The 15807-nt window shown below is 36.1% G+C and overlaps 1 protein-coding gene across 3 annotated transcripts in view; it reads left to right on the forward strand.

Annotated features, from left to right (window-relative positions):
* Positions 1 to 15807, forward strand: part of POLK (DNA polymerase kappa) — a 79438-nt gene that overhangs the window by 17487 nt on the left and 46144 nt on the right. For 2 of the 3 annotated variants that reach the window (XM_047778113.1, XM_047778115.1), the window contains exon 2: positions 12328 to 12491. In XM_047778113.1, the coding sequence (XP_047634069.1) occupies positions 12336 to 12491 (156 nt within the window). In that variant the 5' untranslated portion in view covers positions 12328 to 12335. Of the gene's footprint in view, positions 1 to 1212; positions 1301 to 12327; positions 12492 to 15807 lie in introns of those variants that run through there. The other variant, XM_047778114.1, reaches the window with a different exon arrangement.

Here is a 15807-nt window from a genome sequence, read left to right on the forward strand (position 1 = left end):
TCTGATTCAACCCCTAGCCTGGGAACTTCCATATGCTGCCGGTGTGGCCCTAAAAAGCAAAAATAAATAAATAAATAAATTAATTAATTAATTAAAATGCCCAACATTCAGTCAATATACTTTTATCAATAATAGGCTTATTGGCCTAGCATTGTACCAATTTTTGCCCACTTGATATTTATATTTTAGTTTACTAAGTTCAAAAATACTGCCTATGGAGTTCCCCTCATGGCTCAGTGGAAATGAATCTCACTAGTATCGATGAGGACACAGGTTTGATCCCTGGCCTTGCTCAGTGGTCTAAGGGTCCGGCGTGGCGGTGAGCTGTGGTGTAGCTTGCAGATGTGGTTCTGATCCCACGTTGCTGTGGCTGTGGTGCAGGCTGGCAGCTGCAGCTCCAATGAGACCTCTAGCCCAGGAACCTCCATATGCTGTGGGTGTGGCCCTAAAAAAAAAGAAAAAAAATATGGCCCAATTTGTTTTGTACACATTATAGGAGAAAAAGTTATTTGGCATAAAAGTTATTTAGTTTATCAGTTTATTAGAATGTTTAAGATTTTCACCTTTATTTAAATGAAAATAGTAATAATCTTTAGTATAAACCTATTTTATAGCAGTGCTATTCAAAGAGGTGGTCTGTGAACCAGTGCTGATCTCTGATGAAGCTGAGTGTAAGCTATAAATTTACTCTCTCACAGTTTCTATGCATCAAGGATCCTGGCTGGGCTTAACTAAGTACCCCTGGCTCATGAGGTTGTAGTCAAGCTGTTCTCCAGGGCTGCAGTCTTACCTGAAGACTTTTTTTTTTAATTAATGATTTTTATTTTTTCCATTATAGTTTGTTGAAGACTTAATTGGAGTAGGATCTCCCTCTAAGCTCACACACTGAGCCCCCCTCAGGGCTGCCTCACCTGGCACCTGGCTTCCCCAGAGTCAGTAATCCAAGTGAGAATGAGAGCATTTGAAATGAAAGTCACATCCTTTTATAACCCATTTTTGGACATGACATCTTATCAATTCTGCTTTTATATTGCTTCTGCTATATTCTATTTGTAAGAAATGAGTCAATTATACATTATGGTATTAGTTGTGCCTTTTTCTTGGTTTTCCTAGCATCTTTGAAGTATTACTAAATGTAACTAATTTAATAGTATTAGGAAATGCATATTTCATTCATAAGTGAAATTTTGTTTCTTACTGTACTTTACAGTATACAAATGAATGTTTCATATGTTGGAAGCTGCTGTCAATATTCGATCGATTTTCATAATTCTGTACCATGTGCAGATTTAATAACAAGGTTAGTCAACTATAAAAATTTACTTGCATTGGGCAATTAAATGCCAGTATACTTGCATTTAGAGGTTTTTGGCAATCATATTAATTTAGTAGGTTTTTATTTATTTATTTATTTTTGTCTTTTTGTCTTTTTTGTTGTTGTTGTTGTTGCTATTTCTTGGGCCGCTCCCGCGACATATGGAGGTTCCCAGGCTAGGGGTCGAATCGGAGCTGTAGCCACCGGCCTACGCCAGAGCTACAGCAAAGCGGGATCCGAGCCTCGTCTGCAACCTACACCACAGCTCACGGCAACGCCGGATCGTTAACCCACTGAGCAAGGGCAGGGACTGAACCCGCCACCTCATGGTTCCTAGTCGGATTCGTTAACCACTGCGCCACGACGGGAACTCCTTAGTAGGTTTTTAAATGTGCTCGTGCCATTATGGTTATAATTCTGAAATCTGATAAATTTAAGTTCTCCTTTTAATAAAAACCAATATTTTATTTTAACCTTTTAGAGTTAGAATCACATAGCAATAAGCAAGATTTTAAGTCCCTAAAAAGGTTGCTGTTAGTCTTAGCTCCAAGCCTTTAGTAAAAGGATTAATAAGCTATATGGTTCTCATCTCTGTTGAAATAAGTAGATGTTGTTTTCAGAGTGACTTAACTCCCAGCGTTTGAGGCCTGGTAAAGAAGGTAGAAACATTTCCAATGATTACTAGATTTTAAATAAATGAAAAATTCTACAAGGAAACCATGGCATAGAATTAATTTTCCTTTTATTTATTTATTTATTTTGTCTTTTTAGGGTTATTCTTGCAGCACATGGAGGTTCCCAGGCTAGAGGTCAAATCAGAGCTACAGTTTCTGGGCTACCCCACAGCCACAGCAACAGCAACACCAGATCCTTAAGCCCTGAGTGAGGCCACTGTTGAACCTGCATCCTCATGGATACTAGTTAAATTTGTTTATGCTGAACCACAACAGGAGCTCCCATTTCCTTATTTAAAGAAAATGATGGAGTCGTCCAGAGATAGAGATACCTGTTTCTTACCTGTGAAGGTTATATAATAAAAGTGCATTTTTAGAGTTAGGGATTAAAATTATCTGTTATTATAAGCACTTAGCAGATGTTTACATTTTTAAAATATGCCTGTTCACAATGAGTTCCAATGATTATCTTGGGAATATTCTGGGATTTAATTTAAAACTTTACTCTGAAAACTTGAGTTATTGTTAGATGTATGTTAATTTGATTTTTAATAGTAAAAATGCATTTATGTTTCAAACTTCATTAATATAAAATACTTCTACACATATTCTGGACAGTAATGTATGTGATTTTTAAATCAGTCACTCCAAGCATATTAGGACAGTGCATTCATACAGTTAATCACTATGAGATCAAATTCAACATTAGATGTTAATGTTGACATTTCATATGTGTCTAGACTTGGTTACCTTAATATTATATTCATACACTTAAGGTAAACTAAAATGTAGCTACTTGGTACCTCGATTTGAATTTTAGGATCATGTCTTTAGTAAAGCCTTAAAAGTCATGAAAAGTATTCTCTTTTTGTTTATCAGGCTTCTCAAGATCCAAGCGGGTGGGACTGTTCTTTCTGACTTTTTCAAGTTAGGTGGCATTGTGTGTGTTGTGGAGATGGAGTGAGAGTGTGTGTGATTTTTTTCACTTGCCATTTATTTGGTAATGAAGAATTTTCTTTGAGTCCTCATTCGACTCCATGCTCATATTTGCAGCCAGGACTGTAGGCTTTGTCACATTTGAGAGAAAAAAAGTAAGCATGAAAGTGAGGGGAGAGACTCCTCTTTTGCTTACTATATGTTTATTGTGCTGTAGCCTCTTATGTGTCACACATTTAATCCTCAGCAGCCCTGGAAAAAAGTAAGTTTTACAGACCACAATACCAAGATTCATAAACCTTGAAATTACATAAATTTCCCAAGAAGACACAGCTAGTTAAGTTTTAGAGTTTAAGTTTTAAGCTAGGTCTTTCTGATTTCAAAGCACATATTCTTTGCACTATATCAAAATTCATCTTATTTTTTTATTGCTCAATGAATTTATTACATTTATAGTTGTACAATGATCATCACAACCCAATTTTATAAGATTTCCATCCCACACCCCCAGTGAATCCCCCCACCCCCTGAACTATCTCCTTTGGAAGCAATAAGTTTTTTCAAAGTCTGTGAGTCAGTATCTGTTCAGCCAAGAAGTTCATTCTATTCTTTTTTCAGTTTCCACATGTTGGTGATAGCATTTGATGTTGGTGTCTCATTGTCTGACTGACTTCACTTAGCATGATAATTTCTAGGTCCATTCATGTTGCTAAAAATGCTGTTATTTCATTCCTTTTAATGGCTGAGTAATATTCCATTGTGTATATGTACCACATCTTCTTTATCCACTCCTCTGCCAATGGACATTTAGGTTGTTTCCATGTCTTGGCTATTGCATATAGTGCTGCAATGAACATTGGTGTACATGTGTCTTTTAGAGTCATGGTTTTCTCTGGATGGATGCCCAGGAGTGGGATTTCTGAATGAAATGGTAGTTCTATTTTTAGTTTTCTGAGGAATCTCCATAGTGTTTTCCACAGTGGTTGCACCAATTTACAATCCCACCAGCAGTGTACTAGGGTTCCTTTTTCTCCACACCCTCTCCAGCACTTATTGTTTGTAGATTTTTTGATGATGGCCATTCTGGCTGGTGTAAGGTGGTACCTCAGAGTGGTTTTGATCTTCATTTCTCTAATAATAAGTGATGTAGAACATCTTTTCATGTGTTTTTGGCCATTGAAAATTCATCTTAAAACAACTCTTTTTATTAAATCTCACGTACATTAAAATAAGCAGTTTACTTATTTAGATCTTGTTATGAAAAAACAGATATCAGTAAGTCAGGGCTGCTTTTGCTTTTTTGGGTTAATTGCTCTCATTTGTTAACATAAATAACTTCTATGTAAAACAGATGCTAGTTTAACAAATTATTCTAGCTCAGTGCTTTGCTAGATGTTTTTAAACCCATTCTCCCTTTCACAAACCTTCCTTTAATGTTATTTGAAGCTTCAAAACAAATTTAATAGTGCTAAAAACAAATCATTATTTTTACATTAGTGATAGAATCATTTATTCTTTTACATTCATAGGACAAATTTAAGGGAAAATTTGAGATTTTACTTAAGCTTTCACGTGAAATAGTTATGTTGCTAAAAGTATTTTAAACTCTTGCCATAGACTGTTAGAGCTATAAGAAACATAAATCAGCAGCAGTGGATCAAAAAATAATGTCAAGACTATAAATCAGGAAAAACTGGAGCAGTTTGGCAGAGGAGGTAATTGAAAGGACCATTTTTCCAGATACAAAAATAAAATAAAACAATACCCTCTACAACTCTTTTGACTTTATTAAATATTTTCCTTCTAATAATGTAGGACATGGTATAGTAATACATAATAGCTGATATTTCCCAATAGTAGTGTAACCCTCACTTATTATTATGGCTTCATATGCAATTCTATATTAAAATGGTGACATTTGACATTGTATAACTTAAAACATTATTACAGGGAGTTCCTGGTGTCATAGTGATTAGGATTTGGCGCTTTCACCACTGTAGCCTGGGTTCGATCTCTGGACTGCGAACTGAGATCCCACATTAAGCTGCTGCATGCTTTGGCAAAAAAAAAAAAAAAAAAATTATCACAATACCAAAAATGATACTACAGGAGAACCTTTTCTAAGAATATATGTATTCAGCTATCCCTGAAGATTTGTGCACTTTATGTCACAACTAAAACAAACGTATTCAGTTTGGTGTCACGTCTACATAAGTAAATATTTTTGCTGAGTTGATCTGGTACCCAAAGAAATTACCTCTCGGCCTACCTCCGTCGTATTAATGAATCAACATCCTCATAAACCATCAACTTCTATGAGATATAAACTTAATTTTTCATAATTATTAAACATCGAATTGTGTTTATTTCTGAAAGTAAATAAAGTTTTCATTGTTAAAGAACCTGGAAGACTTTTTTAAAAATATGCAACTCAAATCAGAATAGGAATGTGTAAGCTGAGCTTTGGGAATTTACATTTAGTTAATATGTTTTGTATCAGGATATTTTTCATTCTGTACTAAGAAGACAGTTTCAATTTATTATTGTGTGGAGTTTTATGTCTGTAGGATTATGTAGAGTTTAGGTCCTTCTGTCTCATTCTTCTTTGTAATAAAAAAAAGATAGACAACTCAGCAAAGAAAAAGACAATTGAATAGGATATATGAATGATTCTCTCTTAAAGAGTAGAGCTTAAATCCCTGGTGAAAACTTGAGTTTTCTTTTAGCATACATCACCTTGGTTTAAGATCTATGGGGTTACATTATTTCTTTTATTTCAATGATACATATAATTTTAAAGCCTTGCTAATAATCTTATTTCAAATAATTTCCTTTTTTATACATATTATTTTACAAAGGTGTTAAAAGGTAAAGCTTAAAATACAGAATTGCCTTTGTGCTTTTGTTCCCATTATATAACAATTATAGGCATGTAGTTTTGAGTATATTTGTTCACATATGTGTGTGTAAAATAATTAGAGAGGAACATGTTAACAAATTAACATAATCTGTTAAAGTCTTAGGGTTTGGGGTTTTTTTGCCCATGCCTGCAGCATGAGGAAGTTCCTGGGCCAGGGACTGAACCCACACCACAGCAGTAAAAACACCAGATCCTTAACCTGCTGAGCCTCCAGGAAACTCCCTGACTTTTTAATTTTCTAGAAAATTTAAATATTTTTATAACGAGAATGAAAAAGGAAATTTTTAAGTGAGATATTAATTTGAAAATGACTACATTAAAATTAGAATAACATTCTCAATTTAATTCATTGCATTTAAATTTAGGTGGTAAGAAGAACATTTAATGGCAGTCTGAAGTTTTGTACTGGGTGTGTTATCTGTTGAAACAAACATATTAAATATTTGAACATTTGAGTAATTTAAAAACAATGTTTGTTCTTAAGACATATAAAGGTTTTATGGGGGGTTACTTAGTTTGGTTCCTTATAGCATGTTAGAAAAAAGCAGCAAGCTCTGCCTAGGAACTTACTATAGTTTAGTTTTCCCTCCTTCTCCTTTTCCTCCTCTTCTTTCCCCTCCTGCTCAATCCTCTCCCTCTTTCTCTGTCTTATTACCCTTAGTTATTTTGCCTGTTTCTTGGTAGGTTAATTCCAAATTGCTTTAGTCAATATGCTAAGCACTGGTGATATTTTTTACAAAGTTTTATGTGCTTTTTATAGGGAGGAGGAATCCTACCACACAATCCTTCTTCCTTAGAATTCCTTCTGAAAAATTCTAATTTTCCATTCTTACTGTCACCAAAAGCAGAAGTTGGCCTTACTTTTTTTTTAAGGGGTAACCTGACTAGTCAGTGGTAGACTCATACTGAAAGAATGTGAATATTTTGAGGGAAAATGTGCTTTTAAACAAGTATGTTAAACCACAAGAACCCTGAGTTCTTTCCTTTGAGCTGTGCATTACTGTTTGAGCATCTAAGCTGAAGTCAAACAGACTGTATTCTGTAACACCATGCTATAAAAATGTTCGACCATTTTCTTTTTCATAAAACCTTTTGTTTAAGTCACAGTTACATCTTCTCGTAGGCTTTGGGACTGTGTATGTGATAGTGCATGGTAATCAGAGGATAAATGCTTCTTTGGAAGCAAAACAAACAAAATTCATCTGTATGATCTGTGAATGTCAGCTTTTTCTTGAGGATGCTTATAGTATTCCCTGCTTCCTTTTATAGCCTATCTTGGAAGTAAGAAAAATAAGACTAGGGATTTTCCCAGCTCTGGAAATTTGGCTTAACTTTAATAATAATAATAACAATAATAAGGCAATTTCTAATGATTTTCCTAGATTTAGATATAATGAAAAGTATTTAATCAAAGAAATTAAACAAAGTAATAATTTCTCAAAGTAGAAATATGAGCTAGAATTTTTTAATAGTAATGGAGCCTAGCAAGTTTTCTAAAATATAAATTCAAAATATCCATATAATACAAGTCCCAAAATCTTTAATAAACCAATTTAATCACTAAATGTCATAGGAGAATAAGGTTTCTCAAATCAAAGGTTGTTAAACTCATAAACTTGTCCTTACATATGCAATGTTGAAATAAAGGAAAACTAAAAGTATTTTTAAATTAATAACTTTAGAAGTTCCCACTGTGGTGCAACAGGATTGGCAGCATCTCTGCAGCACTAGGTCTCAGGTTCAATCCCTGGCCCAGCACAGTGGGTTAAGGGATCCAGCATTGTTGCTACAGCTGTAGTGTAGGTCACACAACTGTGGCTCAGATCTGATCACTGGGCTGGAAACTCCGTATGCTGCAGGATGGAAAAAAAAAATAAAGGAATAAAAGAAATGAATTATTAACTTCAGAACAGCAGTTTTTCTCCCAATCTCAATGTGATTATGTGATCTAGTTATGTGAATACAGAATGAAAAAAATGATATAAACCAAGTAAAGTCATTTAACAAATCTTTATTGACCACCTATTCTGTGCCAAGCATTTGGGGGGGAAACATTCTCCACATTTTTGCAGAGTAGGTAGACATCAAACATAATCAGTAAGTAAACTTATGTTTGGGAATGATAAAGGCTATGAAAAATAATGGGATATTGGAAATAGGAGGTAGGAGGGGTAATAAGGATACAATTTTAAATAGGGAGGTTAGGGTAGACCCTCATTTAAGGTGACATTTAAGCCAAGACTTAATGAGATAAGGGAGTTGAGTCAAGAGGATATCTGGCCAAAGAACCCTCCGAGAGAAAGGAACAACCAGTGCAAAAGGCCTCAAGGTCAGAATATGCCACACAGATTTGAGGAACAGGAAAACTGGAAAGCAGCGAGCAAGGGGGAGAGTATTAGGTATGAGGGTAGACAGGTAACAAACAGGTAATAAGGATACAGATTCTGTACAGGTTTTAGATTTTCTTCTGTAGTGAGATGAAGTGCCATTGTACAGTTTTCAGCCGTTGTGATATAACTTATGACTTAGAAGAATCAGTTGGGCTATTGAGAGTTGACTGTTGGGGAGCAAGGGCAGGAACAGAGACTGTTTAAGAGGCTATTGCAATACTTCATGCAAGAAATAAATGGTGATTTAGACTAGCGTGAAAGTGTGACTATTGTGAGGAGATTACATTCAGGGTACATTTTGAAAGCAGAGCCCACAGGATTTCCTGACAATTTGGATGTGGAGTGTATGAGAAAGAAGAGAGTCAAGAATGACTATAAGGGTCGTTCCCATTGTGGCTTATTCGTTGGTAATGAACCCAACTAGTATCCATGAAAACCCAGGTTCCATACCTGGCCTTGCTCAGTGGGTTAAGGATCTGGCATTGCTGTGAGCTGTGGTATAGGTTGCAGATGCAGCTTGAATCTGGCATAGGTCGTCAGTTATAGTTGTGATTCAACCCTTAGCCTGGGAATTTCCGTATGCTGGGGGTATGGCCCTAAAAAGACAAAAAAGACCCAAAAAAAAGGATGACTATAGGGTTTTTTCTATGAGCAGTAGAAAGGGGTTGTTACAGTTGCCCTCAACTGAGATGAAGAAGGCTGCCAGGAGGGCTCTTTGGGGTGACGAAGGCATATGAGATCAATTTTGGACATGTTAAATTTGAGATATCAGTCAGGCATTTGGACTGGAGCTGTAAACTTGGAAGTTATTTGCATGTAGGTGATAGTAAATCTGTGCCCATGAAATTGGATATTTGTTGCCTGGTGATGGGACATCAACAAGGCAGGAAGGTAACTGAAAACTAACTTTACCTATCTCACAACTTTACCTGGCACCAGTATTGCTGATAGCCCAGTTCTTTTGACCAATTAAGGACCAAAACCAGTTTTTGGAGTTTGGGGGCTGTACTTGAGGTAGTAGGCATTCAGTAAATATTTCTTTTCCTTTCATACATTTCATTATTTAAAGGAAAGTCACCTCAAATGTATGATGTTTGCATTTAGCCTCTTCTCTCTTCATTTGTGTTGCTTTGGGGAAATTATGAATGAATTACATTCACCTGTATTACTAGAACATGACACATAATTAATTGGATTACTAAAGCATAAGGGAAAATACAGGTTGAGTGTGATAGCTGAAGAGGAAAAAAATTCAAACAAGAACAGAAAACCAACCAGTGTTCTCTTAGGTACCAAGAAACAACATCACTAGAGGTTCCTGTATTTCGGGACATTGGAATTACCTAGGCACTGCTTAAAAATACTGATATCTGACTCCTCCTCCCAGAATTTCTGATTTATTTGGTATGGGATACAACCTGGATATCAGGAGTTTAAATGTCTCTCAGATGGGTCTCACGTGCAACACAGTTTGAGAACTACTCTGATAATACACTATTTTTTTTTTCTACTAGAACTTTCTAATAATCACAGTATTCAAACTTCCTTCCAGAATTTATTTTATTCTTTGATGGTGCCAATAATGAAAGCAGCTCTCAAGAATAGGTCCTCTTGAGGGCATTACGCCAAGTGAAGTAAGTCAGAAAGACGAGTACTGCATGATCTTACTTATATATGGAATCTAAAAACAAAAATAAATAAAAAACAGAGACTAGTTGGTGGTTGCCAGAGGCAGGATTGGAGGGTGGAAGGGTGGAGAGTGGGGAGCTTGGGGGAAACAGGTAAAGGTAATCAACAAGTAAAAACTTTCAGAGTTCCTGTTGTGGCTCGCGGTGAGAACTTGACTAGTATCCATGAGATCGCTTAGTGGGTTGAGAATCCCGTGTTGCCCCAAGTCTCAGGTGTAGGTGGCAGATGTGGCTTGGATCTGGCGTTGCTGTGGCTGTGGTGTAAGCTAGCAGCTGCAGCTCAAATTTGACCCCTAGCCGGGGAACTTCCATATGATGTGGAGGCAGCCCTAAAAAAAAAAAAAAAAACCCAAAAAGCAAAAAACAAAAACAAAAAACAAACAAAACAAAACAAAACAAAAATAACCCTACAAACTTTTAATTGTGAAATATATGTCATGGAGATGTACTGTACAGCATGGTGACTGTCGTTAATAATATTCTATTGTATACTTGAGAGTTGCTAAGAGAACAGATCCTAAAAGTTCTCATCCCAAGGGAAAAAAGTAACTATGTTTGGTGATAGATGTTAACTAGGAAGGACAGGAAGGGGAAGGGGAAGGGAGGGGAGGAGAGGAAAGGTCCACAGGCAGAGAAGAGCAAATGAACCGTCTATAAATCATGTAAATGAGAAAGCACTGTCATAATTTGTTGTGGATTCATGGCACCTATTCACCTAGCCTTTTATTTATAATATAAGTGAACCCCAAATTGGAGGCACCTATGATATTAGGGTAGCTGCTTTAGACTCGGAATAAGAAGACTTGGATTCAAATTTGAGTTTTTTTGCTTATTGTCAGAGTTGTAATGGGCAATTAATTTAACCTTGCTGAAATTTCAATTTCTTTCTCCCTAACATGAGAATTAGCAAATCTGTTTTTCATGGTTATTAAGATTGTTTTTAAAAGCTCATGTATGTGAAGATAAAGTATAAGGAACTCTGGAGTTCCCATTGTGGCACAGCGGTAATGAACCCAACTAGCATCCATGAGGTTGTGGGTTCGATCCCTGGCCTCGCTCATTGGGTTAAGGATCTGGCGTTGCTGTGGAGCTGTGGTGAAGGTCACAGATGCAGCTTGCATCCCATGTTGCTGTGTCTGTGGTGTAGGCTGGCAGCTGCACCTCTGATTCGACCCCTAGCCTGGGAACTTCCATATGCTACAAGTACAGCCCTAAAAAGCAACAACAACAACAAAAGTATAAGGAACTCTAAAGTATACTAAAGAATTATTATTTGAAATTAACCTTAAAAGTAACATAACATTGTAAAATATAATAATTTCTTGGAATTGAATAGATTTTTTTTTCCTTTTTTTTTTTTTTTTTTTGTTGTTGTTGTTGTTGCTATTTCTTGGGCCGCTCCCGCGGCATATGGAGGTTCCCAGGCTAGGGGTCCAATCGGAGCTGTAGCCACCGGCCTACGCCAGAGCCACAGCAACACGGGATCCGAGCCGCGTCTGCAACCTACACCACAGCTCAGGGCAACGCCGGATCGTTAACCCACTGAGCAAGGGCAGGGACCGAACCCGCAACCTCATGGTTCCTAGTCGGATTCGTTAACCACTGCGCCACGACGGGAACTCCTTTTTTTCCTATTTTTTTTTTTTCACTGACTTATGAATTAAGCTCTGGAAACAGTAGGTAATAAATTGCTATTGAACTTAAAATTTGGCAGAAGAAACATTATTTTGTATTTGTTTCTTTTTTCTTTTTGTCTTTTTGGGGCTACACCCGCAGTATATGGAGGTTCCCAGGCTAGGGGTTGAATCAGAGCTCTAGCTGCTGTCCTACACCACAGCCACAGCAACACGAAATCCTAGTCTGCAACCTATACCACACCTTGTGGAATGCCGGATCCTAACCCACTGAGTGAGGCCAGGGATCGAACCTGCGTCCTCACGATGGGAATTTCTGTATTTATTTCTTTTGCAGTGTATTAATTATGAAAAAAGCATGAACTTTGGACACAGGTGTTATCATTAGCAAATTTGTAGACATGTTCTAAGACTCAGATTTTTTTTCTCTTTATATTGGCGATAATAATATGTACCCTTCTGGGCGAAGCTCAAATATAAAGGACCAAGCATAGGGGCTGGCACACAATTGGCAGGAAATACTATTTCCTTTCTTCCCTGCAAGAGTATAATAATCTTGGGATAAAACTTTTAAAATATGAGTAATAATTATTTCTCAGTAGCGAAAAATTAAGAACTCTTGTCTTGCTAATTTCTGTATTATTTTAACTTTTAGGTGTCTACCTCCCCCCAACCCCCACCCTCCATAAATGCTCTGAAAAGTGTCTGTTTTATATGGCTTTTCAGATAATAAAAAAGGCCAACTTTAACTTTTTTTTTTTTAATTTAAGTTTACACCATGGATAGCACAAAAGAGAAGAATGACAGCGCAAAGGAAAGGAATGACAACTACAAAGATGATCTTCTGTTTAGGATGGGACTTAATGATAATAAAGCTGGAATGGAAGGATTAGATAAAGAGAAAATTAACAAAATTATAATGGAGGCCACAAAGGTATGTTTCTTTTTTCTTTCACTATCTTTAGTAACTTTTAAACTTTCTGTTTAAAAAAGAAAATCACTAAGTTTTAAATATTTTATATATTAATGTTTTAATATATAAAATTATTAGGCTATAATGGGTATGGAATACCCATATTCCCTTCTATTCTGTTGCTCTTGTCATCCAGTTTTCTACTTCACATACACATAATATGCATGTAAAGGAAAATTAACATACATGTTCTTTTTCATCCTTTTTTTAACTTCAGTAGGAGAATATTGCAATTTTGTTTTTTGTTTGTTTCAGTTAATATATCTTAGAAGTCTTTCTGAATGAGAAACTGAAGATCTTCATTAGTTTTTAATGCCTGAATATGTGAATACATTATACTTTATTGAACCAGTCAGAATCTTTATTGATGAACATTTAATTCTAGTTTTTCATTTTTACAAACAATACTACAGTGAGTGACTCTGTATTTCATAACTTTCCATATGTGCAAGTAGAACTAGAGGGGAGAGTCCCAGAAGTGGAATTGTTCCACCAAAAACAGATAGCATGAAAGGAAATATGTGTGTTCAATTTTAATGAATTGCCCCAGTTGCCCTCTGTAGTGGTTCTGTCAGTTTACATTTCCATTGCCAATATATAAGAGTTTGTTTACCATGCTACAACAGTATCAACACAGTGTGTTACTACACTTTTGGACTTGCCAGTCTATGGTAATATAGTATAACATTAATTTACATTTCTCTTAGGAAAAGTGAGAATGTACATCTTTTTCATGTGTTGAAAAGCTACTTGTATTTCCTTTTTTATGAACTATCTCTTCTTACCTTTTGCACAGTTTTCAATTGGATTATTGTTTACCTTTTGACAGTTTTTCATTGGCTTTTTTAATGTACTTGAATTAGCTAACTACAGATGGCTTTCTGCAAGATCATAGACGATGTCTTTAGTGGGGTTTTTTTCCTACCACTTTCTTGGTTTCACTTGTATATTATGGAATATCCATGCAGAAAGATATAAAATTTAAGGGCATATCCTTATTCTTAGGAAATGCATGTTGATAACTACATCATCTTACTTTCAAATGGTTTAGCCAAAAAAAAAAAAAAAAGGTGGAGGGAGAGGGAGGAAAGGGAAAGAGAGACAAATGTGTGTTTGTGCATGTGAACACATGAGAGTTAGGAGGGAAACCAAATGCAGCAAAATATCGACAATTGGTGAATCTAGGCAAGGACAGATAGGTGTTCATTGTACTCTTTTTCAATTTCTGAATATTTGGAAATTCTAAAATAAAAAGTTGAGAGAAAAATAGTTTTTTAAGCATATAAAATGTTGATAAAATTATAAAAGTAAAAGAGAATTAAAAGATGAAATAGCAAATATAACATGGACCCTGATTGGGTCCTGCTTGGAACAAATACACTTGGAACATTTGGAGGAATTTGGATATGGAGAAGATAGGAGATGTTACTAAGGAATTATTGTTAATTTATTAGCTATAAAATGTTATTATGCTTATGTGGGAAAATGGCCTGTTTTTAAAGATGCATGCAAAAATACTCTATGGAATTGCTAAATGTCACTATATGTGTAATTTACCTGAAAACAATTCACTTAAAAAATCTTTGAAGGAGGAGTTCCCGTCATGGTGCAGCGGAAACGAATCTGACTAGTATCCATGAGGTTGTGGGTTCGATCCCTGGCCTTGCTCAGTGGGTTAAGGATCTGGTGTTGCCGTGAGCGGTGGTGCAGGTCACAGATGCAGCTTGGATATGGTGTTGCTGTGGCTGTGCTGTAGGCCGGCAGCTACAGCTCTGATTAGACCCCTAGCCTGGGAACCTCCATGTGTCACAGGTGCAGCCCTAAAAAAGACAAAATACAAAAAAAAAAAAACTTTGAAGGAAATAAGCAAAATTCTGACAGTTGTTAATCTTAGCAATAGTTTTATATATGTGTTTATTGTAGCAATTTCTGTATTTTTGTTTGAGATGTCTTTGAAATTGTCATCATTTTAAAAGAAGGAAAGAATAAAACCTATGAGCCTAGTTTACAGGTTAAGAAATAGAATAAATAAGATATGCCAGATGTTCCTGTCAGATCTTCCCTCTCTTTTCTGTGTCCCAGTACCATTTCCGAAATGGTACATCCTTTTCCTACTGATCTGCAGGGCTTTCTCCTGTTTTACTGGATTATTTGTCTGTTCCTGTGCTACACAACATGATCTTAATTACAGTGCTTTATAATAAGTCTTGATATCTGTTGGAACAAGTTCTCTTTTTTGCTCTTTGTTCTTTTTCAAAAGTATCTTAAGTAATCTTGAGTCTTTGCTCTTCCATATAAATTTTGTATGATATTGATATATATATAAATCATAGGAAAAACATGTTTATCATATGATTGCTGTATGTCATATGATTTATATATCATCATAGAATTATATATAAATATATTAAAATACATATTTTATATAACATATATTCCTCTAGTGGAGGGGAAGGGAGAGTTTACTATAAGTATCTTTTAAAAAATTTTTTGAGGGAGTTCCTGTTATAGTGCAGTGGAAACAAATCCACCTGTTATCCATGAGGATGCAGGTTTGTTCCCTGGCCTTGCTCACTGGGTTGGGGATCTGGCATTGCCATAATCTGTGGTATAGGTTGTGGACATGGCTCAGATCCTGCATTGCTATGGCTGTGGCATAAGCCTGCAGCTGTAGCTCTGATTTGACCCCTAGCCTGGGAACTCCCATATGCTGTAGATGCCACCCTAAAAAAGCAGAAAAAAAATTTTTTTACTTTTAAAGTTTTATTTATTTTTTGGCTACACTGTGGCATGTGGAAATTCCTGGGCCAGGGATCAAACCCGAGTCACAGCAGTGAATCGAGCTGCTGCAGTGACAACAATTGATCCTTAACCTGCTACACCAAAAGGGAACTCCCATAAATTATTTTTTTATTTTTTTATGTATTGGCTATCCCACAGCATATGGAGCTCCCAGGCCATGGATCAGATCTGAGGTGCAGTTGCAACCTACACAGCAGCTGTGGCAATGCTGGATCTTTAACTCACTGTGCCCAGCTGGGGTTTGAACCTGTATCCCTGCACTCCAGAGATGCTGCTGCCAATCCCGTTGTGCTACAGTGGGAACTTCTATAAATATATTTTAAAATTGAAATTTTCTAATGTTGCAGCTCCATAGCAATGCAATTTACTTTTTAAAAACTTATCAGAAAATTTTCAACATTTCCAAAATTAGAATAGTGAAGTGAGTCCCAGGTAATCATCACTCAGCATCAACAGTTACCAACATATTTTACAA

This window comes from Phacochoerus africanus, chromosome 4 (assembly GCF_016906955.1).
Source record: "Phacochoerus africanus isolate WHEZ1 chromosome 4, ROS_Pafr_v1, whole genome shotgun sequence".
In the NCBI taxonomy this organism is placed as follows: Eukaryota; Metazoa; Chordata; class Mammalia; order Artiodactyla; family Suidae; genus Phacochoerus; species Phacochoerus africanus.